Source organism: Oncorhynchus kisutch, linkage group LG21 (genome assembly GCF_002021735.2).
Source record: "Oncorhynchus kisutch isolate 150728-3 linkage group LG21, Okis_V2, whole genome shotgun sequence".
NCBI classification, from domain to species: Eukaryota; Metazoa; Chordata; class Actinopteri; order Salmoniformes; family Salmonidae; genus Oncorhynchus; species Oncorhynchus kisutch.
In genome coordinates, this window is record NC_034194.2 from 24991817 (window position 1) to 25017748 (window position 25932).

The 25932-nt window shown below is 45.5% G+C and overlaps 1 protein-coding gene across 5 annotated transcripts in view; it reads left to right on the forward strand.

The window, feature by feature from the left end:
* The window catches only part of utrn (utrophin), a 337767-nt gene that overhangs the window by 30088 nt on the left and 281747 nt on the right, over positions 1-25932 (forward strand). For all 5 annotated transcript variants that reach the window (XM_031800412.1, XM_031800411.1, XM_031800415.1 and 2 more), the window contains one exon: positions 23790-23851. In XM_031800412.1, coding sequence (XP_031656272.1) covers positions 23790-23851 — 62 coding nt within the window. The remainder of the gene's footprint in view (positions 1-23789; positions 23852-25932) is intronic.

Here is a 25932-nt window from a genome sequence, read left to right on the forward strand (position 1 = left end):
GCACATGGGGACAAAGATCCTACTTTTTGGAGAAATGTCCTCTGGTCTGATGAAACACAAATAGAACTGTCTGGCCAAAATGACAATCTTTATGTTTGGAGGAAAGCGGGTGAGGCTTGCAAGCCGAAGAACACCATCCCAACCGTGAAGCACGGGGGTGGCAGCATCATGTTGTGGGGGTGCTTTGCTGCAGGAGGAACTGGTGCACTTCACAAAATAGATGGTATCATGAAGTGAGAAAATTATGTGGATATACTGAAGCAACATCTCAAGACATCAGTCAGGAAGTTAAAGCTTGTTCGCAAATGGGTCTTCCAAATGGACAATGACCTGAAGCATACTTCCAAAGTTGTGGCAAACTAGCTGAAGAACAACAAAGTCAAGGTATTGGAGTGGCCATCACAAAGCCCTGACCTCCATCCCATAGAACATTTGTGGGCAGAACTGAAAAAGCGTGTGTGAGCAAGGAGGCCTACAAACCTGACTCAGTTACATCAGTTCTGTCAGGAGGAATGGGCCAAAATTCACCCAACTTATTGTGGGAACCTTGTGGAAGGCTATCCGAAACATTTGACCCAAGTTAAGACAATTTAAAGGCAATGCTACCAAATACGAATTGAGTGTATGTAAACTTCTGACCCACTGGGAATGTGATGAAAGAAATAAAAGCTGAAATAAATCATTCTCTACTATTATTCTAACATTTCACATTCTTAAAATAAAGTGGTGATCCTAACTGACCTAAGACAGGGAATTTTTACTGAGTTTAAATGTATTTGGCTAAGGTGTATGTAAACTTCCGACTTCAACTGTATTTTTAACATAGTCAGTTGTTGCTTCTGTGGTTGTGAGATGGAATACTTTCAGCAGCCAGAGAGTTTATCATTCTGCTGTGTGTCAGGAGAAACCTTCTCACCTGTAAATTACACCATACCTACCTCCTCATCTACACACACGGGGGTGTTTTTGAAAAGGACTAAGTGGGGATATCGGTTAATCTTCCCGGACACAAGGAGTGTTTTCCCTACAAATTCCCCAATCCCGGCAGCGGAGCATCGACAGTTCTGGGTCGGGCAAGCTTGGGCAAGTGTCTGGTTGGTGGGGGTGGAATGCGTGGGAAATGATGGGAATGCTATACATTCCACACGTCCCACAAAGTCAAAATATAACACAGTTGAGCTGTGAACAGGGGGACAAGGGGTGCGTGTGTGTCTGTGTGTTTGTGTCTGTGTTTGTGTGTCTGTATGTTTGTGTGTCTGTGTGTGGATGATGTACTGAGGCATGGGTTGAAGAGTCTGTGCATAGTGCATCATCATTTGTCCGTGCAAACGATGATTGATAGTTAGTTCAACAATAACATCTTATATGCAGATGCAGTGTGCGTGTGCGAGCATTCTTTGTGCTCGTCTGCATCAGCGTTGTATCTGGTTGTTGGGCATACATAGGGCATACCACCCATTGAGCCCTCTGTTAGGGTCAGTTGTACACAGGTCAGGGCAGGGGTGGAGCTAGACTGACGGATAGATGTCCTAACAGCTGTGTAGTTTTTAAAACTTTACAAGGTGAAGTTTACCCGGGAGGGACGGTACCTTTTATGACATAGTCTTCTGTTAGAAAGGGTTTCTCTTCACGGCTTAGACACAAGGGACTGGTTTAGTGCCCAATGACACAAGACCTGGGAGAAGCATACAATTTACACTGAACTGTACTGAAAGCCTTAAATGGTTCAAATGCCACTCAACCTCATACCAAAAGTTGCCTACACTGTTTAGTCTATTGGCTAGTGCTGTCAAACAATTAAAACATTTGATCAAGATTTGCTGTGATTAATCATGATTCATTGCAAATTCAGAATTTGCTCAAATGGAGCTGTAATTTAAAGATTTTTATACAAGAAGCATTACAGAAATATTTGCCGTCTTGATTTTGCCCAAAGTAACGATAAGTTAAATCGATAAAGCACAAATTCTTTAACCTCAGTGTCAACTTGTTTTGACCTCACATTGCTATGTTTAGTTTGATAGATTCTGGATTTAGGATGTTTGCAGTGTATTTTGAATACCTTTCAACACTAAAATTACAAAACGTTAACTTGAGTTAACTAGCTCTGACAGCACTACTGTAGACACATTTCAGGTTGTTGATGGAATTCCCTCTGGTCTAAAACAGTCCTGGCTGTGCTTAACCTGCAGTGAGATAAAGAGGGAATCATCAGAAATGATGTCCTCTCTGTTTTCCCTGGTCCCAGGGCTCCTTGTGTTGATGTGAGTGTTGCTGCCATGGAAACTACAGTGGGGCAAAAAAGTATTTAGTCAGCCACCAATTGTGCAAGTTCTCCCACTTAAAAAGATGAGGCCTGTAATTTTCATCATAGGTACACTTCAACTATGACAGACAAAATGAGAAAAAAAATCCAGAAAATCACATTGTAGGATTTTGAATGAATTTATTTGCAAATTATGATGGAAAATAAGTATTTGGTCAATAACAAAAGTTTATCTCAATACTTTGTTATATACCCCTTGTTGGCAATGACCGAGGTCAAACGTTTTCTGTAAGTCTTCACAAGGTTTTCACACACTGTTGCTGGTATTTTGGCCCATTCCTCCATGTAGATCTCCTCTAGAGCAGTGATGTTTTGGGGCTGTTGCTGGGCAACACAGACTTTCAACTCCCCCCAAAGATTTTCTATGGGGTTGAGATCTGGAGACTGACTAGGCCACTCCAGGACCTTGAAATGCTTCTTACGAAGCCACTCCTTCGTTGCCCGGGCGGTGTGTTTGGGATCATTGTCATGCTGAAAGACCCAGCCACGTTTCATCTTCAATGCCCTTGCTGATGGAAGGAGGTTTTCACTCAAAATCTCACGATACATGGCCCCATTCATTCTTTCCTTTACATGGATCAGTCGTCCTGGTCCCTTTGCAGAAAAACAGCCCCAAAGCATGATGTTTCCACCCCCATGCTTCACAGTAGGTATGGCGTTCTTTGGATGCAACTCAGCATTCTTTGTCCTCCAAACACGACGAGTTGAGTTTTTACCAAAAAGTTATATTTTGGTTTCATCTGACCATATGACATTCTCCCAATCTTCTTCTGAATCATCCAAATGCTCTCTTGCAAACTTCAGACGGGCCTGGACATGTACTGGCTTAAGCAGGGGGACATGTCTGGCACTGCAGGATTTGAGTCCCTGGCGGCGTAGTGTGTTACTGATGGTAGGCTTTGTTACTTGGAGCCCCAGATTGATGGAGATTATCAGTGGTCTTGTATGTCTTCCATTTCCTAATAATTGCTCCCACAGTTGATTTCTTCAAACCAAGCTGCTTACCTATTGCAGATTCAGTCTTCCCAGCCTGGTGCAGGTCTACAATTTTGTTTCTGGTGTCCTTTGACAGCTCTTTGGTCTTGGCCATAGTGGAGTTTGGAGTGTGACTGTTTGAGGTTGTGGACAGGTGTCTTTTATACTGATAACAAGTTCAAACAGGTGCCATTAATACAGGTAACAAGTGGAGGACAGAGGAGCCTCTTAAAGAAGACGTTACAGGTCTGTGAGAGCCAGAAATCTTGCTTGTTTGTAGGTGACCAAATACTTATTTTCCACCATAATTTGCAAATAAATTCATTAAAAGTCCTACAATGTGATTTTCTGGATTTTTTTTCTCATTTTGTCTGTCATAGTTGAAGTGTACCTATGATGAAAATTACAGGCCTCTCTCATCTTTTTAAGTGGGAGAACTTGCACAATAGGTGGCTGACTAAATACTTTTTTGCCCCACTGTATGTCCTATTTGGTTGTAGGTCTCTGTATTTCAGCCCTTGTTACGCTCCTCTCCATCATGTCTTGAATTTTATATTTACGTTTTAGTCATTTAGCAGACACTCTTAACCAGAGCAACTTACAGGAGCAATTATGGTTAACTGCCTTGCTCAAGGGGACATAAATAGATTTTTCACTTATGTCAGGGATTCAAACCAGCGACCTTTTGGTTACGCTCTTAACTGAAAATGACCAGAGAAAGAGTGACTGGACTGTTTTGGTTTGTGTTGCATGGTCACACACACACTGTATGTTATGTCTGTGTGTCTCCTTCAAGAACGATTCGATACGCATCTATATTAGAGGTCGACCGATTAATCGGAATGGCCGATTTAATTAGGGCCGATTTCAAGTTTTCATAACAATCGGAAATCTGTATTTTTGGAACGACAGATTTTCACCTTGTCAGCTCAGGGGTCCAATCTTGCAACCGCACAATGCTCTAACCATTGCACTCCACGAGTAATCTGCCTGTTACGTGAATGCAGTAGAAGCCAAGGTAAATTGCTAGCTAGCATTAAACTTATCTTATAAAAATCAATCAATTATAATCACTAGTTATAACTACTAATCCAGTTTAGCAGGCAATATTAACCAGGTGAAATTGTGTCATTTCTCATGCGATCATTGCACGCAGAGTCAGGGTATATGCAACAGTTTGGGCTGCCTGGCTCATTGCGAACTAATTTGCCAGAATTTTACGTCATTATTTTTTTTAAATTTATTTTATTTAACCTTTATTTAACCAGGTAGGCTAGTTGAGAACAAGTTCTCATTTGGAACTGCGACCTGGCCAAGATAAAGCATAGCAGTGTGAGCAGACAACAAAGAGTTACACATGGAGTAAACAATTAACAAGTCAATAACACAGTAGAAAACAAAGGGGGAGTCTATATACAATGTGTGCAAAAGGCATGAGGAGGTAGGCAAATAATTACAATTTTGCAGATTAACAGATTAACACTGGAGTGATGAATGATCAGATGGTCATGTACAGGTAGAGATATTGGTGTGCAAAAGAGCAGAAAAGTAAATAAATAAAAACAGTATGGGGATGAGGTAGGTGAAAAAGGGTGGGCTATTTACCAATAGACTATGTACAGCTGCAGCGATCGGTTAGCTGCTCAGATAGCTGATGTTTGAAGTTGGTGAGGGAGATAAAAGTCTCCAACTTCAGCGATTTTTGCAATTCGTTCCGGTCACAGGCAGCAGAGTACTGGAACGAAAGGCGGCCAAATGAGGTGTTGGCTTTAGGGATGATCAGTGAGATACACCTGCTGGAGCGCGTGCTACGGATGGGTGTTGCCATCGTGACCAGTGAGCTGAGATAAGGCGGAGCTTTACCTAGCATGGACTTGTAGATGACCTGGAGCCAGTGGGTCTGGCGACGAATATGTAGCGAGGGCCAGCCGACTAGAGCATACAAGTCGCAGTGGTGGGTGGTATAAGGTGCTTTAGTGACAAAACGGATGGCACTTTGATAAACTGCATCCAGTTTGCTGAGTAGAGTGTTGGAAGCCATTTTGTAGATGACATCGCCGAAGTCGAGGATCGGTAGGATAGTCAGTTTTACTAGGGTAAGCTTGGCGGCGTGAGTGAAGGAGGCTTTGTTGCGGAATAGAAAGCCGACTCTTGATTTGATTTTCGATTGGAGATGTTTGATATGAGTCTGGAAGGAGAGTTTGCAGTCTAGCCAGACACCTAGGTACTTATAGACGTCCACATATTCTAGGTCGGAACCATCCAGGGTGGTGATGCTAGTCGGGCATGCGGGTGCAGGCAGCGACCGGTTGAAAAGCATGCATTTGGTTTTACTAGCGTTTAAGAGCAGTTGGTGGCCACGGAAGGAGTGTTGTATGGCATTGAAGCTTGTTTGGAGGTTAGATAGCACAGTGTCCAAAGACGGGCCGAAAGTATATAGAATGGTGTCGTCTGCGTAGAGGTGGATCAGGGAATCGCCCGCAGCAAGAGCAACATCATTGATATACACAGAGAAAAGAGTCGGCCCGAGAATTGAACCCTGTGGCACCCCCATAGAGACTGCCAGAGGACCAGACAGCATGCCCTCCGATTTGACGCACTGAACTCTGTCTGCAAAGTAATTGGTGAACCAGGCAAGGCAGTCATCCGAAAAACCGAGGCTCCTGAGTCTGCCGATAAGAATATGGTGATTGACAGAGTCGAAAGCCTTGACAAGGTCGATGAAGACGGCTGCACAGTACTGTCTTTTATCGATGGCGGTTATGATATCGTTGAGTACCTTGAGTGTGGCTGAGGTGCACCCATGACCGGCTCGGAAACCAGATTGCACAGCGGAGAAGGTACGGTGGGATTCGAGATGGTCAGTGACCTGTTTGTTGACTTGGCTTTCGAAGACCTTAGATAGGCAGGGCAGGATGGATATAGGTCTGTAACAGTTTGGGTCCAGGGTGTCTCCCCCTTTGAAGAGGGGGATGACTGCGGCAGCTTTCCAGTCCTTGGGGATCTCAGACGATATGAAAGAGAGGTTGAACAGGCTGGTAATAGGGGTTGCGACAATGGTGGCAGATAGTTTCAGAAATAGAGGGTCCAGATTGTCAAGCCCAGCTGATTTGTACGGGTCCAGGTTTTGCAGCTCTTTCAGAACATCTGCTATCTGGATTTGGTTAAAGGAGAACCTGGAGAGGCTTGGGCGAGGAGCTGCGGGGGGGCGGAGCTGTTGGCCGAGGTTGAAGTAGCCAGGCGGAAGGCATGGCCAGCCGTTGAGAAATGCTTATTGAAGTTTTCGATAATCATGGATTTATCAGTGGTGACCGTGTTACCTAGCCTCAGTGCAGTGGGCAGCTGGGAGGAGGTGCTCTTGTTCTCCATGGACTTCACGGTGTCCCAGAACTTTTTGGAGTTGGAGCTACAGGATGCAAACTTCTGCCTGAAGAAGCTGGCCTTAGCTTTCCTGACTGACTGCGTGTATTGGTTCCGGACTTCCCTGAACAGTTGCATATCACGGGGACTATTCGATGCTATTGCAGTCCGCCACAGGATGTTTTTGTGCTGGTCGAGGGCAGTCAGGTCTGGAGTGAACCAAGGGCTGTATCTGTTCTTAGTTCTGCATTTTTTGAACGGAGCATGCTTATCTAAAATGGTGAGGAAGTTACTTTTAAAGAATGACCAGGCATCCTCAACTGACGGGATGAGGTCAATGTCCTTCCAGGATACCCGGGCCAGGTCGATTAGAAAGGCCTGCTCACAGAAGTGTTTTATGGAGCGTTTGACAGTGATGAGGGGTGGTCGTTTGACTGCGGCTCCGTAGCGGATACAGGCAATGAGGCAGTGATCGCTGAGATCCTGGTTGAAGACAGCGGAGGTGTATTTGGAGGGCCAGTTGGTCAGGATGACGTCTATGAGGGTGCCCTTGTTTACAGAGTTAGGGTTGTACCTGGTGGGTTCCTTGATGATTTGTGTGACATTGAGGGCATCTAGCTTAGATTGTAGGACTGGCGGGGTGTTAAGCATATCCCAGTTTAGGTCACCTAACAGAACAAACTCTGAAGCTAGATGGGGGGCGATCAATTCACAAATGGTGTCCAGGGCACAGCTGGGAGCTGAGGGGGGTCGGTAGCAGGCGGCAACCGTGAGAGACTTATTTCTGGAGAGAGTAATTCTCAAAATTAGTAGTTCGAACTGTTTGGGTATGGACCTGGAAAGTATGACATTACTTTGCAGGCTATCTCTGCAGTAAACTGCAACTCCTCCCCCTTTGGCAGTTCTATCTTGACGGAAGATGTTATAGTTGGGTATGGAAATCTCTGAATTTTTGGTGGCCTTCCTGAGCCAGGATTCAGACACAGCAAGGACATCAGGGTTAGCAGAGTGTGCTAAAGCAGTGAGTAAAACAAACTTAGGGAGGAGGCTTCTGATGTTGACATGCATGAAACCAAGGCTTTTTCGATCACAGAAGTCAACAAATGAGGGTGCCTGGGGACATGCAGGGCCTGGGTTTACCTCCACATCACCCGCGGAACAGAGAAGGAGTAGTATGAGGGTGCGGCTAAAGGCTATCAAAACTGGTCGCCTAGAGCGTTGGGGACAGAGAATAAGAGGAGCAGGTTTCTGGGCATGGTAGAATATATTCAGGGCATAATGCGCAGACAGGGGTATGGTGGGGTGCGGGTACAGCGGAGGTAAGCCCAGGCACTGGGTGATGATGAGAGAGGTTGTATCTCTGGACATGCTGGTAGTAATGGGTGAGGTCACCGCATGTGTGGGAGGTGGGACAAAGGAGTTATCAGGGGCATGAAGAGTGGAACTAGGGGCTCCATTGTGAACTAAAACAATGATAACTAACCTGAACAACAGTATACAAGGCATATTGACATTTGAGAGAGACATACAGCGAGGCATACAGTAATCACAGGTGTTGAATTGGGAAAGCTAGCTAAAACAGTAGGTGAGACAACAGCTAATCAGCTAGCACAACAACAGCAGGTAAAAATGGCGTAGACTAGGCAACGTGGCCAACAGATAAAACAAACAAGCAGAAAGGAGTACCGTGATTAATGGACAGTCCAGCGTGCATCAGCTATGTAGCCAAGAGATCAGTGTCCAGGGGGCAGCGGTGGATGGGGCAGGGAAGCTGGACTGGCGAGTGTTATCCAGGTTAAAAAAAACTAACAATGACTAAATAGCTTGTAGCTAGTTAGCTGGTTAGCTTCTGGAGGTTCTTGAGTGTGTTCTAAAAATATAAAAAATAATAGCGATTCCGTATCACATTGGGTGAGGCAGGTTTCCGGAAGGTATACACAAATTAAAAGTCAAAAGAGATAGAAAGTAAATATGGGTCCGGTGAGCGTTTGGGACGCGGCGATTCAGGCGGTTAGCAGGCCTGTGCTAACAAGCTAACAGTTTGTAGGCCCGGGCTAGACAAGGTAGCAGTTAGCGGACCGGAGCTGGACAAGCTAGCAGTTAGCAGGCCGAATTAGCAAGCAGGGAGATAGTGAGGGCTAGAGAGTTAGCCTTTGGGGGACGTCGCGATGGGGTGAGTCTGTTTATTCCTCTTCATGCGATGACATCGATAGACCGGTCGTGGGCCCGGGTATTGTAGCTCAGGAGTATGCTACGGTGGTAGCACAGGTGCTACGGCCGGGCTAGCTTCAAGCTAAGTGGGTGGAAACGCTAGCCAGGAGTAATCCGGGGTTGCGGTTTAGCTAGATAGCTAGTTGCTGAAAAATCCAGCTGAAAGATGTTCCGTTTGCGGTGGGAATCCGGGGATGAATCCGGGGATGAAAAATAAATAGGTCCGTTATGCTCTGGTTAGAGTCGCGTTGTACGAACAGGCGAGAGCTTTCCGAACTACAGGTTAGCTGATGACCGGTTAGCTGAAGACCGCTAGCATACCCGCTGGTTAGCTGGCTAGCTTCAGTTGAGGGGGTCCGAAGTAAATATAAATACTTTAGGAAAAATAGCTACATTGGGTGAGTCGGGTTGCAGGAGAGTATTTGGAAGCTTAGGGTTTAGCAAAATGTTTTCAAAGAGATATGTGGAGAAAATATGTAAAAAAACAAAAAAGAAACGATAAATACAGGGACACGACAGGACAGGATGACTTACTGCTACGCCATCTTAACATTGAAGGTTGTGCAATGTAACAAGAATATTTAGACTTAGGGATGCCACCCGTTAGATAAAATACCGAACGGTTCCGTATTTCACTGAAATAATAAACGTTTTGTTTTCGAAATGATAGTTTCCGGATTCGATCATATTAATGAGCAAAGGCTCGTATTTCTGTGTGTTGTTATGTTACAATCAAGTCTGATTTGATAGAGCAGTCTGACTGAGCAGCAGCAGGCCCGTAATCATTCATTCAAACAGCACTTTCGTGCGTTTTGCCAGCAGCTCTTCACAAGCACAGCGCTGTTTATGACTTCAAGCCTATCAGCCTAATGGCTGGTGTAACCAATGTGAAATGGTTAGCTGGGTGTGCGCTAATACGGTTTCAAACGTCACTCGCTTTTAGATTTGGAGTAGTTATTCCCCTTACGCTTCAAGGGCCGCGGCTTTTGTGGAGCGATGGGTAACGATGCTTCGAGTGTGGCTATTGTGTTCCTGGTTCGAGCCCAGGTAGGGGCGAGGAGGGGGACAGAAGCTATGCTGTTACATTGGCAATATTATAGTGCCTATAAGAACATCCAATAGTCAAAGGTATATGAAATACAAATGGTATAGAGAGAAATAGTCCTATAAATACTATATTAACTACAACCTAAAACCTCTTACCTTGGAATATTGAAGTCTCATGTTAAAAGGAACCACCAACTTTCATATGTTCTCATGTTCTGAGCAAGGAACTTAAACGTTAGCTTTTTTACATGGCACATATTACTTTGTTCTCCAACACTTTGTTTTTGCATTATTTAAACCAAATTGAACATGTTTCATTATTTATTTGAGGCTAAATTGATTGTATTGATGTTTTATATTAAGTTAAAATAAGTGTTAATTCAGTATTGTTGTAATTGTCATTATTACAAATAAAAAAATCGGCCGATTTAATCGGTATCGGCTTTTTTTGGTCCTTCAATCGGTCGACCTCTAATCTAGATACAAGGGTTTTGATACGGTACAGGGACGATATGTTTTAGTTTGAAACGAATCGGTGCAATTAGTTTTGATTAGGGTAACGATTTGATGCGATTCGGGACAATATATTTTTTGCATGAACACCTTGACTTTCCTTTTTAAATGAATATTTGCTGATGATGGGAGCTCAGGAGCGGGCCTCTCTGAGATTACTTTTCTAAGCTGTGTGTTGTGTGTTAGTTGATGTGTTAGTGTGTAACTTCATGTAGCTTTAGCTTTTTCCTCTGCAGAGGTGTGTGTGTGTGTGTGTTGTGTGTGTGTGTGTGTGAGAGGGAGAGAGAGAGAGAGAGAGAAGACCGTCCCCAGTCCCCACCTCTGTGTGTGTGTTCCCTGCAGTGCTTTGGGTCATTAGCTATCAGATCAGTGAGCTGTAAGAGGAGTCCTGTGGGACTTGTCTTCCTGATGTAATCACTACTTCCTGTTTCACTGGCAGGCAGATTGGAAGAAGGCCTTTCCTCTCAGAGCGGATAGCCGTGTGTGTGTTCTTACCATCAGTCTGGTTTCACTGGTTTAGTGTCCGATTGTATACTAGTGTGTATATGTTAGAGTGTGTAATATGATGACTGATGCATACTCCAAAGGGAGTGTTTTATTTATTTGATTTGATTTATTTCACCTTTATTTAACCAGGTAGGCTAGTTGAGAACAAGTTCTCATTTACAACTGCGACCTGGCCAAGATAAAGCATAGCAGTGTGAACAGACAACACAGAGTTACACATGGAGTAAACAATTAACAAGTCAATAACACAGTAGAAAAAAAGAGAGTCTATATACATTGTGTGCAAAAGGCATGAGGAGGTAGGCAAATGATTACAATTTTGCAGATTAACACTGGAGTGATAAATGATCAGATGGTCATGTACAGGTAGAGATATTGGTGTGCAAAAGAGCAGAAAAGTAAATAAATAAAAACAGTATGGGGATGAGGTAGGTAAAAATGGGTGGGCTATTTACCGATAGACTATGTACAGCTGCAGCGATCGGTTAGCTGCTCAGATAGCAGATGTTTGAAGTTGGTGAGGGAGATAAAAGTCTCCAACTTCAGCGATTTTTCCAATTCGTTCCAGTCACAGGCAGCAGAGAACTGGAACGAAAGGCTGCCAAATGAGGTGTTGGCTTTAGGGATGATCAGTGAGATACACCTGCTGGAGCGCGTGCTACGGTTGGGTGTTGCCATCGTGACCAGTGAACTGAGATAAGGCAGAGCTTTACCTAGCATGGACTTGTAGATGACCTGGAGCCAGTGGGGCTGGCGACGAATATGTAGCGAGGGCCAGCCGACTAGAGCATACAAGTCGCAGTGGTGGGTGGTATAAGGTGCTTTAGTGACAAAACGGATGGCACTGTGATAAACTGCATCCAGTTTGCTGAGTAGAGTGTTGGAAGCAATTTTGTAGATGACATCGCCGAAGTCGAGGATCGGTAGGATAGTCAGTTTTACTAGGGTAAGTTTGGCGGCGTGAGTGAAGGAGGCTTTGTTGCGGAATAGAAAGCCGACTCTTGATTTGATTTTCGATTGGAGATGTTTGTTATGAGTCTGGAAGGAGAGTTTACAGTCTAGCCAGACACCTAGGTACTAATAGATGTCCACATATTCAAGGTCGGAACCATCCAGGGTGGTGATGCTGGTCAGGCGTGCGGGTGCAGGCAGCGAACGGTTGAAAAGCATGCATTTGGTTTTACTAGCGTTTAAGAGCAGTTGGAGGCCACGGAAGGAGTGTTGTATGGCATTGAAGCTCGTTTGGAGGTTAGATAGCACAGTGTCCAAGGACGGGCCGGAAGTATATAGAATGGTGTCGTCTGCGTAGAGGTGGATCAGGGAATCGCCCGCAGCAAGAGCAACATCATTGATATATACAGAATAAAAGAGTCGGCCCGAGGATTGAACCCTATGGCACCCCCATAGAGACTGCCAGAGGACCAGACAGCATGCCCTCCGATTTGACACACTGAACTCTGTCTGCAAAGTATTTGGTGAACCAGGCAAGGCAGTCATCCGAAAAACCGAGGCTACTGAGTCTGCTGATAAGAATATGGTGATTGACAGAGTCGAAAGCCTTGGCAAGGTCGATGAAGACGGCTGCACAGTACTGTCTTTTATCGATGGCGGTTATGATATCGTTTAGTACCTTGAGCGTGGCTGAGGTGCACCCGTGACCGGCTCGGAAACCAGATTGCACAGCGGAGAAGGTACGGTGGGATTCGAGATGGTCAGTGACCTGTTTGTTGACTTGGCTCTCGAAGACCTTAGATAGGCAGGGCAGGATGGATATAGGTCTGTAACAGTTTGGGTCCAGGGTGTCTCCCCCTTTGAAGAGGGGGATGACTGCGGCAGCTTTCCGATCCTTGGGGATCTCAGACGATATGAAAGAGAGTTTGAACAGGCTGGTAATAGGGGTTGCGACAATGGCGGCGGATAGTTTCAAGCCCAGCTGATTTGTACGGGTCCAGGTTTTGCAGCTCTTTCAGAACATCTGCTATCTGGATTTGGGTAAAGGAGAATCTGGAGAGGCTTGGGCGAGTAGCTGCGGGGGGGGGGCGGAGCTGTTGGCTGAGGTTGGAGTAGCCAGGCGGAAGGCATGGCCAGCTGTTGAGAAATGCTTGTTGAAGTTTTCGATAATCATGGTTTGATCGGTGGTGACCGTGCTACCTAGCCTCAGTGCAGTGGGCAGCTGGGAGGAGGTGCTCTTGTTCTCCATGGACTTCACAGTGTCCCAGAACTTTTGGAGTTGGAGCTACAGGATGCAAACTTCTGCCTGAAGAAGCTGGCCTTAGCTTGACTGCGTGTATTGGTTCCTGACTTCCCTGAACAGTTGCATATCGCGGGGACTATTCGATGCTATTGCAGTCCGCCACAGGATATTTTTGTGCTGGTCGAGGGCAGTCAGGTCTGGAGTGAACCAAGGGCTGTATCTGTTCTTAGTTCTGCATTTTTTGAACGGAGCATGCTTATCTAAAATGGTGAGGAAGTTACTTTTAAAGAATGACCAGGCATCCTCAACTGACGGGATGAGGTCAATGTCCTTCCAGGATACCCGGGCCAGGTCGATTAGAAAGGCCTGCTCACAGAAGTGTTTTAGGGAGCGTTTGACAGTGATGAGGGGTGGTCGTTTGACTGCGGCTCCGTAGCGGATACAGGCAATGAGGCAGTGATCGATGAGATCCTGGTTGAAGACAGCGGCGGTGTATTTGAAGGGCCAGTTGGTCAGGATGACGTCTATGAGGGTGCCCTTGTTTACAGATTTAGGGTTGTACCTGGTGGGTTCCTTGATGATGTGTGTGAGATTGAGGGCACCTAGCTTAGATTGTAGGACTGCATATCCCAGTTTAGGTCACCTAACAGAACAAACTCTGAAGCTAGATGGGGGGCGATCAATTCACAAATGGTGTCCAGGGCACAGCTGGGAGCTGAGGGGGGTCGGTAGCAGGCGGCAACAGTGAGAGACTTATTTCTGGAGAGAGTAATTTTCAAAATTAGTAGTTCGAACTGTTTGGGTATGGACCTGGAAAGTATGACATTACTTTGCAGGCTAACCCCTCCCCCTTTGGCAGTTCTATCTTGACGGAAAATGTTATAGTTGGGTATGGAAATCTCAGAATTTTTGGTGGCCTTCCTGAGCCAGGATTCAGACATGGCAAGGACATCAGGGTTAGCAGAGTGAGCTAAAGCAGTGAGTAAAACAAACTTAGGGAGGAGGCTTCTGATGTTGACATGCATGAAACCAAGGCTTTTTCGATCACAGAAGTCAACAAATGAGGGTGCCTGGGGACATGCAGGACCTGGGTTTACCTCCACATCACCCGCGGAACAGAGGAGGAGTAGAATGAGGTTGCGGCTAAAGGCTGTCAAAACTGGTCGCCTAGAGTGTTGGGGACAGAGAATAAAAGGAGCAGATTTCTGGGCATGGTAGAATATATTCAGGGCATAATGCCCAGACAGGGGTATGGTGGGGTGCGGGTGCAGCGGAGGTAAGCCCAGGCACTGGGTGATGATGAGAGAGGTTGTATCTCTGGACATGCTGGTTGTAATGGGTGAGGTCACCACATGTGTGGGAGGTGGGACAAAGGAGGTATCAGGGGTATGAAGAGTGGAACTAGGGGCTCCATTGTAAACTAAAACAATTATAACTAACCTGAACAACAGTATACAAGGCATATTGACATTTGAGAGAGACATACAGCGAGGCATACAGTAATCACAGGTGTTGAATTGGGAGAGCTAGCTAAAACAGTAGCTAAAACAGTAGGTGAGACAACAACAGCTAATCAGATAGCACAAGAACAGCAGGTAAAATGGCGTTGACTAGGCAGGGAGGGTCGGATTAACTACACACAGAGCCTGAGTGCGGCTGGGGCCGACAGATAAAACATAAACAAGCAGAATGGAGTACCGTGATTAATGGACAGTCCAGCATGCATCAGCTATGTAGCCAAGTGATCAGTGTCCAGGGGGCAGCGGTGGATGGGGCAGCGATTCCGTATCACATTGGGTGAGGCAGGTTACCGGAAGGTATAAACAAATAAAAAATCGAAAAGAGATTGAAAGTAAATATGGGTCCAGTGAGTGTTTGGGACGCGGCGATTCAGACGGTTAGCAGGCCTGTGCTAACAAGCTAACAGTTAGTAGGCCGGGGCTAAACAAGGTAGCAGTTAGCGGACCGGGGCTAAACAAGCTAGCAGTTAGCGGACCGGGGCTAAACAAGCTAGCAGTTAGCAGGCCGAATTAGCAAGCAAGGAGATAGCAAGGGCTAGAAAGTTAGCCATGGGGGGGCGTCGCGATGGGGTGAGTCTGTTTATGCCTCTTCATGCGGTGACATCGATAGACCGGTCGTGGGTCCGGATATTGTAGCCCAGGAGTATGCTTTGGTGGTAGCACAGGAGCTCTGGCCGGGCTAGCTTCAAGCTAAGTGGGTGGAAACGCTAGCCAGGAGTAATCATCCGGGGTTGCGGTTGGCTAGTTAGCTAGTTGTGAAGATCCAGTTGAAAATGTTCTGTTTGCGGTGGGAATCCGGTGGGAATCCGGGGATAAAAAATAATAATAGGTCCGTTATGCTCTGGATAGAGTCGCGTTGTTCGAACTGGCGAGAGCTTTCCGAGCTAAAGGTTAGCTGATGACCGGTTAGCTGAAGACCGCTAGCAATGGTTTGCTGACTGATAGCTGGTAGTTAGCTGGCTAGCTTCAGTTGAGGGGATCCGGATCCGAAGTAAATATAAATACTTCAGAAAAAAAAGCAACATTGGGTGAGGCGGGTTGCAGGAGAGTATTTGGAAGTTGAGGTTTAGCAAAATGTTTTAAAAGATATGCGAAGAAAAATATGTTTAAAAAAAAAACGATATATACAAGGGACACGACACGACAAGACGTCCGACTGCTACGCCATCTTGGAGATCCAAAATAATGTGATTAATACACACTGCTCAGCTGCCCCACATCCGTTTAATAGCAGGTATATAGCTCATTTCTAGGTGGACAGATTTGGGCTGTGGCGGTCATTACATTTTGTCAGACGGTTATTGTCATGCAGAAGAACAGTTATCTGGCTATGCTCCCTGCCATAGGCTGTACGCTAGTTCATTTAGCTGACAAGATATGCTCATAAGTCCCTTTTATAGTAAGAAGAATATAATTGAACTTAGCTGAATAAAATAGACAGGATATTTTTCCCATTCCGAAGCGTGTGTGCTATGACGTGGCCATGTTGAACGTAAAAGGGATCATTTGAAACAGGTCTTGTATGCTAGATATAGAGTTATTTGGCAACTTTATTTGTGAATGAAACAAACCTTAGAATGTCTTAGAAATCAGAACATATATGGGCTGCATGGAGCGACTATCTGCTATTGATTTGAGAAAGAAGCAGAACAAGCTTGTGTTCTGTTCCTTGCCTCAGGCTGCACAGCTGTTCTCTCATCAACTGATTTTCACCCATCAGACTATTCTCAATTTAACCTCGTCTTTACTAATATATAAAATGTGTTTTGATTTAGAATGGTCCATTGTCAAATGGGCAGGAACAAGGACAGGGGAAAAAGACATGTAGGTAGGCTATGTAATTCCCTTATTTTTCCCGGGCTTGGGCTCTTGTATAGGCCTATGTGTAAGGGTGTTTTTGAAATAATTGTCACCTTAGAAAGCACTGTCCATTTCATTGTGTTAGGCTTTGAAACAACATCCACAACAACCATGTTTTCCACTCAGTTTCAATCTGTTGTTGAACTTCTTTCTTCAAATTGATCAATCACAGTGAGGTGAGTTTTAAGCGCACGATACTGTTTTGATGATAAGTGTTTGATGTGATTTCCCCATTGCATTTACGTTGATGTCAGTGGTTAGAGGGACAATAGAGCCCTGAGTACCAGGCCATTAGGACCTGATGGAGGGACAATGGAGCCTTTGGTACCAGGCCATTAGGACCTGATGGTAGTTAGCGAGTTGGTTACTACTGTCATGTTTTTGGCTATGCAGGATTAAGTGATATGACAAGCTATTCTATAAAATCCTTTCTCTGTAATTAATATCACCTGATTGAGCTCATCATGTAAATGTAATTAACTAGAAAGTCGGGGCACCACAAACAAATATTTATAGAGCAGTTATCTTCTGAATAAACTCTTAACTTGTTGAATCTAGGGGTCATTTTTATTTTTTTTGAAAAATAAGGTTCCCAAAGTAAACGGGCTATTTTTCAGGACCAGAAAATAGAATATGCATATAATTGACAGCTTAGGATAGAAAACACTCAAGTTTCCAAAACTGTAAAGGTATTGTCTGTGAGTATAACAGAACTGATATTGCAGGCAAAAGAATGAGAAAAATCCAATCAGGAACGCAGCGGATTCTAAATAAGAGTCCCTTCCTATGCTTCCCTATTGAGCAATGAATGGGATATCAACGAGATTCATTTTTCTATGGCTTCCTTAATGTGTCTAGAATCACAAGACATCGTTTCAGGCTTTTATTTTGAAAAATGAGCCTGAGTGACAACTATGCATCCACCTGATGGCTCATTGTGTATTTCTCGCGCAAAAGACAGAGGTAGCCATTTTTCCACCCGGTCTTACTGAAAAAAGCTCTGTCCCGGTTTATATATTATCGAATAGATATTTGAAAAACACCTTGAGGATTGATTATTAACAACGTTTGCCATGTTTCTGTCGATATTATGGAGCTAATTTTGCGGTCAACCGCAATTTCCGGTCGTTTTCTCAGCCAAACGTGAAGAACTAACGGAGCTATTTTTGGCAAAAATAAATAAATTGGGAAAAAATGAACATTTGCTATCTAACTGGGAGTCTCATGAGTGAAAACATCCAAAGCTCATCAAAGGTAAACGATTTAATTTGATTGCTTTTCTGATTTTCGTGACCAGATTGCCTGCTGCTAGCTAGGCATAATGCTATGCTAGGCTATCGATAAACTTACACAAATGCTTGTCTTGCTTTGGCTGTAAAGCATATTTTCAAAATCTGAGATGACAGGGTGATTAACAAAAGGCTAAGCTGTCTTTGAATATATTTGAAAATATATTTCACTTGTGATTTCATGAATATGAATATTTTCTAGTAAGATTTTTTTGTCCGTTGCGTTATGCTACTTAGTGTCAGTTGATGACAATTCTCCCGGATCCGGGATGGTTAGTTACAAGAGATTTTTAAGACCTAGTACTAATTTACATCAATAGCAGTCAATATTAATCGTCACCTTATTTCAGTCTCATCTGAAAGTTGTAAATTCTTGGATATCTTCTCGAACCCTGGCTAACAAGTTGAATCAGCAAATTGAGTTTAATTATTTATTTACGAAATACCTAACTAATCACACAGATTTACCCTGATTACAAATTATGTCATAACGGAAAACGTCCCTAGCGGACGGAACAGATATGACAGCTGGTTACACAAAGAACGGGGGTTGGGTTTGAGTGAAAGAGCGGGAAGACTGAAGAACAAAGGGAGAAGCGATGTCTCTATCCGTAAGCAGCTACTCTATCGTAAATACAGGATCTTATGCATTCTAATTTACCGCCCATTGGAAAAGGAAAATGCAATGAATATTTACTCGCTTCAATAGGCTGGTCGTAGATGCTGGTCGGGTTGGCCAACAGAGATCTTCCTGTCCTCGGAAGAATGTCTCTGGTGGTAAAAGGATAGTAAGGTAGTAATGTCGTTGTGTGGTAGACGGTATACTCTGTCTGTCCTTTCCCAGTCTACGCTTGGCGGCTGGAGTGAATCAGAGTTCAAAGTTCATACCCCGTTGCCATGCTTATATGCTCATGCTATATTCTGGCGGGTATTGTTGAAATTCCTCATATTCTACGTGTCGACCGTCCTCTTCACGTGGGACTTCAATGCTAATTTCGTTAGGTAGCTGAGATTGGCTTTGCTCTGTAGTTATCTGAACCCTTCTGACATCAAGGCCGTCGCCTTAATGTCCCCTGTACCGAAAGTTAAATTGTCGTCAAGGCTTTATATAGGAAGGGAGAGGAGGGCGTGTTTCATAGTTTATAACCAATGTCTCTTCCCGTGGGCGGGCCACTGATTCAGGCCTAATTCACTCATGAAAACCCAATTCTCACATTTTAGAAGCTAAAATGACATTTCATCCCATCACAAATAATTTCATATTCAAACATTTAAATTGAACAACAATTCCATGTGAATCCGATAACTATAATGTGTAGACTTTCCACTGTACAGTTTATGTCATCCTATCATTGATGAGAATGTCTCAGATGACAACCGAACTGACATCATATTCATTAAGTACCAACACATATGTTCAACTGGTTGGATTACCAAAATATGGTTAATTTCTCCCCACCTTCTGATGTTCCCAGAATCTCCATGTTAACCAAGGGATTTTCAATAGTCACATAAGTAGGGTAGAGCGAGTAATAAAGGGGGAGAGGTTTTTATGACTGTCATAAACCTACCCCCAGGCCAGCATCATGACACTACCAACACATGTCCAGAGAGCATAAGAGGAGATAACCGTGACTCAACGGTCATGTGGAATTTTACTGCGGTCAGGAAATTTTGTCAGCCTGTGATTAACCGCCGAAATAACCGCCGGTCTAAAATAATAAAATAAAATAAAAATAAAATAAACACATTTAGCATCTCCTGGCTTCCACGCATAGCCTGCAAGCCACTGTATCAGACCTTTTGAACAGCTACATTTGAAAAAGTCAAATACATCTATTTAATATAGCATACACCATCACAATTAATTCATTATTTATTTTAGACAGGACTATGAAACATGATATGAAGAAAATGTAGCCTATTTCAGAAGAACTAAGCTACATCTGTTACCACCTCAGTCATCGGCTTCATCGTACGTACATATCCCAACCAGAAGCCATGGATTACAGGTAACGTCCGCACTGAGCTAAAGGCTAGAGCTGCCGCTTTCAAGGAGTGGGACACTAATCCGAACGCTGTCAGAGTGTGCGCAACTGGTCGAAGGAAGTCCTCTCACCCTCTCATCCTCCCCCTAGTCCCTGTCCTCTCACCCTTCCCCTAGCCCCTGACCTCTCACCCTCTCATCCTTCCCCTAGCCCCTGACCTCTCACCCTCTCATCCTCCCCCTAGCCCCTGTCCTCTCATCGTCTCACCCTTCCCCTATTCCCTGACCTCTCACCCTCTTATCCTCCCCCTAGCCCCTGTCCTCTCACCCTTTCCCTAGCCCCTGACCTATCACCCTCTCATCCTCCCCCTAGTCCCTGTCCTCTCACCCTTCCCCTAGCCCCTGACCTCTCACCCTCTCATCCTTCCCCTAGCCCCTGACCTCTCACCCTCTCATCCTTCCCCTAGCCCCTGACCTGTCACCCTCTCATCCTCCCACTAGCCCCTGTCCTCTCACCCTCTCCCTATCCCCTGTCCTCTCATCGTCTCATCCTCCCCCTATTCCCTGACCTCTCACCCTCCCATCCTCCCCCTAGCTCCTGTCCTCTCACCCTCTCATCCTCCCCCTAGCCCCTGACCTCTCACCCTCTCATCCTCCTCTTAGCCCCTGACCTCTCACCCTCTCATCCTTCCGCTAGCCCCTATCCTCTCACCCTCTCATCCTCCCCCTAGCCCCTGTCCTCTCACCCTCTCACCCCTCCCCTAGCCCCTGTCCTCTCACCCCTCCCCTAGCCCCTGTCCTCTCACCCCTCCCCTAGCCCCTGACCTCTCACCCTCTCATCCTCCCGCTAGCCCCTGTCCTCTCACCCTCTCACCCCTCCCCCTAGCCCCTGACCTCTCACCCTCTCATCCTCCCCTAGCCCCTGTCCTCTCACCCGCTCACCCCTCCCCTAGCTCCTGTCCTCTCACCCTCTCATCCTCACCCTAGCCCCTGACCTCTCATCCTCCCGCTAGCCCCTGTCCTCTCATCGTCTCATCCTCCCGCTAGCCCCTGTCCTCTCACCCCTCCCCTAGCTCCTGTCCTCTCACCCTCTCATCCTCCCCCTAGCCCCTGACCTCTCACCCCTCCCCTAGCCCCTGTCCTCTCACCCTCTCATCCTCCCGCTAGCCCATGTCCTCTCATCTTCTCATCCTCCCCCTAGCCCCTGTCCTCTCATCGTCTCATCCTCCCCCTAGCCCCTGTCCTCTCATCGTCTCATCCTCCCCCTAGCCCCTGACCTCTCACCCCTCCCCTAGCCCCTGTCCTCTCACCCTCTCATCCTCCCGCTAGCCCCTGTCCTCTCATCGTCTCATCCTCCCGCTAGCCCCTATCATCTCATCCTCCCCCTAGCCCCTGTCCTCTCACCCTTGCGCCCATCTCACTCTTCCCCTAGTCACCTCCCTGGGGCACATTCCTGTCTTTATACCCCTGCTCTGTGAGCCAGCGGTGCTCACATACAGTCCACACATCTTGAACAAAGGAGTTGCCGACCCTTCGGGCTGGTGATCATAACCTTTGACCTCTGGTGTTCTCCCCCCCCCCCCCAAATACATGGATGTTGTTTAACACCCAAAATACATGGATGTGCCTGGGGTGGGGGGAAATGTAGGGTGATTTCTCTCACAGACAGACAGACCAGACAGACCAGACAGACCAGACAGACCAGACAGACCAGACAGACAAGCTGAGTTGAATGAACTCCTCTGACAGACAGCCTGTGGTGGTCATTATTGAGAAACGACTGACAGCTCAATGAGGGGCTTATATTGAAATATAACTTTCAGCTGACTGACATGTGTGGGATAGAACCAACTTAACTGACAGATCAGGGAAGCGGACTATGACAGTAGTGGGCGTATTTTATCTGAGTGCCACTGTGGTTGACAGTTGAGAGACCCCTGAGGTTGTAGGGATGGAACTACATAATATAGTCATTAAACAAGTAAAATCACCTGACATACTGCTTGTACAACTACACAATGAGACCTTAGTAGAAAACCTGGCAGTCAGTAAGCTTAGTGGTTAGAACGTTGGGCCAGTAACTGAAAGGTTGCTGGATTGAATCCCTGTGCTGACAAGGTAAAAATCTGTCGTTCTGCTCCTGTTCCCCAGGCGCCGAAGACGTGGATGTTGATTATAGCAGCCCCCCCCCCCCCCCGCACCTCTCTGAATCAGAGGGGTTGGGTTAAATGCGGAAAACACATTTCAGTTGAATACATTCAGTTTCCCCTTCTACACAATGAGACCTTATTAGAAACCTGATCGACTGCCTTCTACACAACGAGGCCTTATTAGAAACCTGACCTACTGCCTTCTACACAACGAGGCTTTATTAGAAACCTGACCTACTGCCTTCTACACAACGAGGCCTTATTAGAAACCTGACCGACTGCCTTCTACACAATGAGACCTTATTAGAAACCTGACCTACTGCCTTCTACACAATGAGACCTAATTAGAAACCTGACCGACTGCCTTCTACACAACGAGGCCTTATTAGAAACCTGACCTACTGCCTTCTACACAACGAGGCTTTATTAGAAACCTGACCTACTGCCTTCTACACAACGAGGCTTTATTAGAAACCTGACCTACTGCCTTCTACACAACGAGGCCTTATTAGAAACCTGACCTACTGCCTTCTACACAACGAGGCTTTATTAGAAACCTGACCTACTGCCTTCTACACAATGAGACCTAATTAGAAACCTGACCGACTGCCTTCTACACAACGAGGCCTTATTAGAAACCTGACCTACTGCCTTCTACACAATGAGACCTTATTAGAAACCTGACCGACTGCCTTCTACACAATGAGACCTTATTAGAAACCTGACCTACTGCCTTCTACACAATGAGACCTAATTAGAAACCTGACCGACTGCCTTATACACAATGAGACCTAATTAGAAACCTGACCGACTGCCTTCTACACAATGAGACCTAATTAGAAACCTGACCTACTGCCTTCTACACAACAAGGCCTTATTAGAAACCTGACCTACTGCCTTCTACACAATGAGACCTTATTAGAAACCTGACCTACTGCCATCTACACAATGAGACCTTATTAGAAACCTGACCTACTGCCTTCTACACAACGAGGCCTTATTAGAAACCTGACCTACTGCCATCTACACAATGAGACCTTATTAGAAACCTGACCTACTGCCTTCTACACAACGAGGCCTTATTAGAAACCTGACCTACTGCCTTCTACACAACGAGACCTTATTAGAAACCCTGCTGAAGAGAACAGAAGACAAGAGAGGTGGGGAGGAAAGAAGGAATAGAATGTGAAATATTTGTTCTGATGTACTGTGTCACTTGGGAGAGATTACAAATAGTTGATGTGTGAGTGTGTAACTTCATGTAGCTTTAGCTTTTTCCTTTGCAGAGGTGTGTGTGTGTGTGTGTGTGTGTGTGGTGTGTGTGTGTGTGTGTGTGTGTGTGTGTGTGTGTGTGTGTGTGTGTGTGTGTGTGTGTGTGTGTGTGTGTGTGACTGACTGACTGACTGATTGCGTGAGTGTTTTTTCGGAGTTCTGACGTTAGTCTCACCTTTCTGGATCTCTGTATCTCCAGACTGACATGTTGTTTTGTTCCCAACCTTTTAGTAGGTTACATGGTCATTATCTTTACATCAATCTTCTATCCAGCTCCTAGTGGTCTCATCTCTGGCACAAATAGTGCAGCAATCACCTCAGAATGGGACTTTTAGTCTGGTTTCAAAGACCTGCAGGTACACCTAATAACATGTCAGTGAGTCTAGTCTCAGAGTTGGGGTTCTCAAATGGAGGCACAATTGATCTGCATGTGCTCTCTGCTGACTGATGTTGCAGACCTATCTGTCCTGTTCTCCTGTTGGAATAGTGACCGGTCCAACATGATGTTTTGTTCTGGTTGGAACTAAAAACAAGGTCTGTTTCTCACCGTGTCTTTTTTTCTCTCCTCTCTTTCACAGATGAGCACGATGCAGTACAGAAGAAAACCTTCACCAAATGGATAAATGCACAGTTCTCCAAGGTAATGCCAAAGTGTGGTAGGCTATATCCGAGCCTGTTCACACAAAGGTTGCTTAGTTAAACCCACCAATAACTTTAGTTAAACCCATCACTAATTTAACTTAAGCCCATCACTAATTTAAGTTAAACCCACCAATTATTTTTGTTAAATCCACCAGCACCAGCTAAGAAAAATATTGTTCTGGAAACCTCCAACACTGATGCTGAACTGAGCTAGGAGTTTGAAGACGGGCTGAATGAAGTAGTGTGAGCAGGTTATTTCTGTCCAAACAGACTGTTTCAGACTAATAACTTCCCCTTTGAACACTAACCCTGACCTTCTCTTCCCAGGCCCAGGAGAATAACAGATTCACTGCAGGAAAGAATAGATAGCCTAGCGGAGCACTAAGAGGACATTAGCATGGCTGACTCCCCTATTACAGTGTATACAGGGAAAACGCTTCAACGCTAACTCAATTTAGCTATTGTCTTCTTGATAAATGAATTGGTCTTCACTTGAGTCTGGTTAATCTTCTCTGTGTTAATCAGAAACATGCTAATGTAACATTGATGCTTCTGTCCCTCTCCTCGCCCCAACCTGGGCTCAAACCAGGGACCCTCGGTCTCCCACAAAGCATTGTTACCTATCACTCCATAAGAGCCTTGGCCCTTGTAGAGCAAGAGTAACAACTGCTTCAAGGTTTCAGAGCAAGTGACGTCAACGATTGATACGCTACAAGCGCGTAGCGCTAACTAGCTAGCCATTTCACACCATTTACATTAACGCACGCTAATGCTGGTCTGATAATGGACCTTGTGTGTGTGGTCTTGTTTTAGCTATGTTCCCTCACTCCCACAGGGTAGTTAACAGAAATATTTTAAACATGCTTATACAATTTCACTAATTAGTTTTCCATAAATACATGTATGGACTCTAGTTTTTTTCTTTTTCTCATTCGCTCTCATCTCTCTCTCTCTCTCTCTCTCTCCCCCCTTCTCCCTCTCCTTTTCTGTCTGTAGCCCCCCCCCTCTCTCTCGCTCCCCCTTCTCCCTCTCTTTTTCTCTCTGTAGCCCCCCCCTCTCTCGCTCTCCCCCTTCTCCCTCTCTTTTTCTCTCTGTAGCCCCCCTTTCTCTCTCTCTCCAACTTTATTATTCCTCTCCTCTGTTAGCTCTGTGTTTCCCTCCTCTCCTCTGTGTTTGTTAGCTCTGTGTGTTTCCCTCCTCTCCTCTGTGTTTGTTAGCTCTGTGTGTTTCCCTCCTCTCCTCTGTGTTTGTTAGCTCTGTGTGTTTCCCTCCTCTCCTCTGTGTTTGTTAGCTCTGTGTGTTTCCCTCCTCTCCTCTGTGTTTGTTAGCTCTGTGTGTTTCCCTCCTCTCCTCTGTGTTTGTTAGCTCTGTGTGTTTCTCTCCTCTCCTCTGTGTTTGTTAGCTCTGTGTTTCCCTCCTCTCCTCTGTGTCTGTTAGCTCTGTGTTTCTCTCCTCTCCTCTGTGTTTGTTAGCTCTGTGTGTTTCTCTCCTCTCCTCTGTGTTTGTTAGCTCTGTGTGTTTCTCTCCTCTCCTCTGTGTTTGTTAGCTCTGTGTGTTTCCCTCCTCTCCTCTGTGTTTGTTAGCTCTGTGTGTTTCCCTCCTCTCCTCTGTGTTTGTTAGCTCTGTGTGTTTCCCTCCTCTCCTCTGTGTTTGTTAGCTCTGTGTGTTTCCCTCCTCTCCTCTGTGTTTGTTAGCTCTGTGTGTTTCTCTCCTCTCCTCTGTGTTTGTTAGCTCTGTGTTTCCCTCCTCTCCTCTGTGTCTGTTAGCTCTGTGTTTCTCTCCTCTCCTCTGTGTTTGTTAGCTCTGTGTGTTTCTCTCCTCTCCTCTGTGTTTGTTAGCTCTGTGTGTTTCTCTCCTCTCCTCTGTGTTTGTTAGCTCTGTGTGTTTCTCTCCTCTCCTCTGTGTTTGTTAGCTCTGTGTGTTTCTCTCCTCTCCTCTGTGTTTGTTAGCTCTGTGTGTTACTCTCCTCTCCTCTGTGTTAGCTCTGTGTGTTTCTCTCCTCTCCTCTGTGTTAGCTCTGTGTGTTTCTCTCCTCTCCTCTGTGTTAGCTCTGTGTGTTTCTCTCATCTCCTCTGTTAG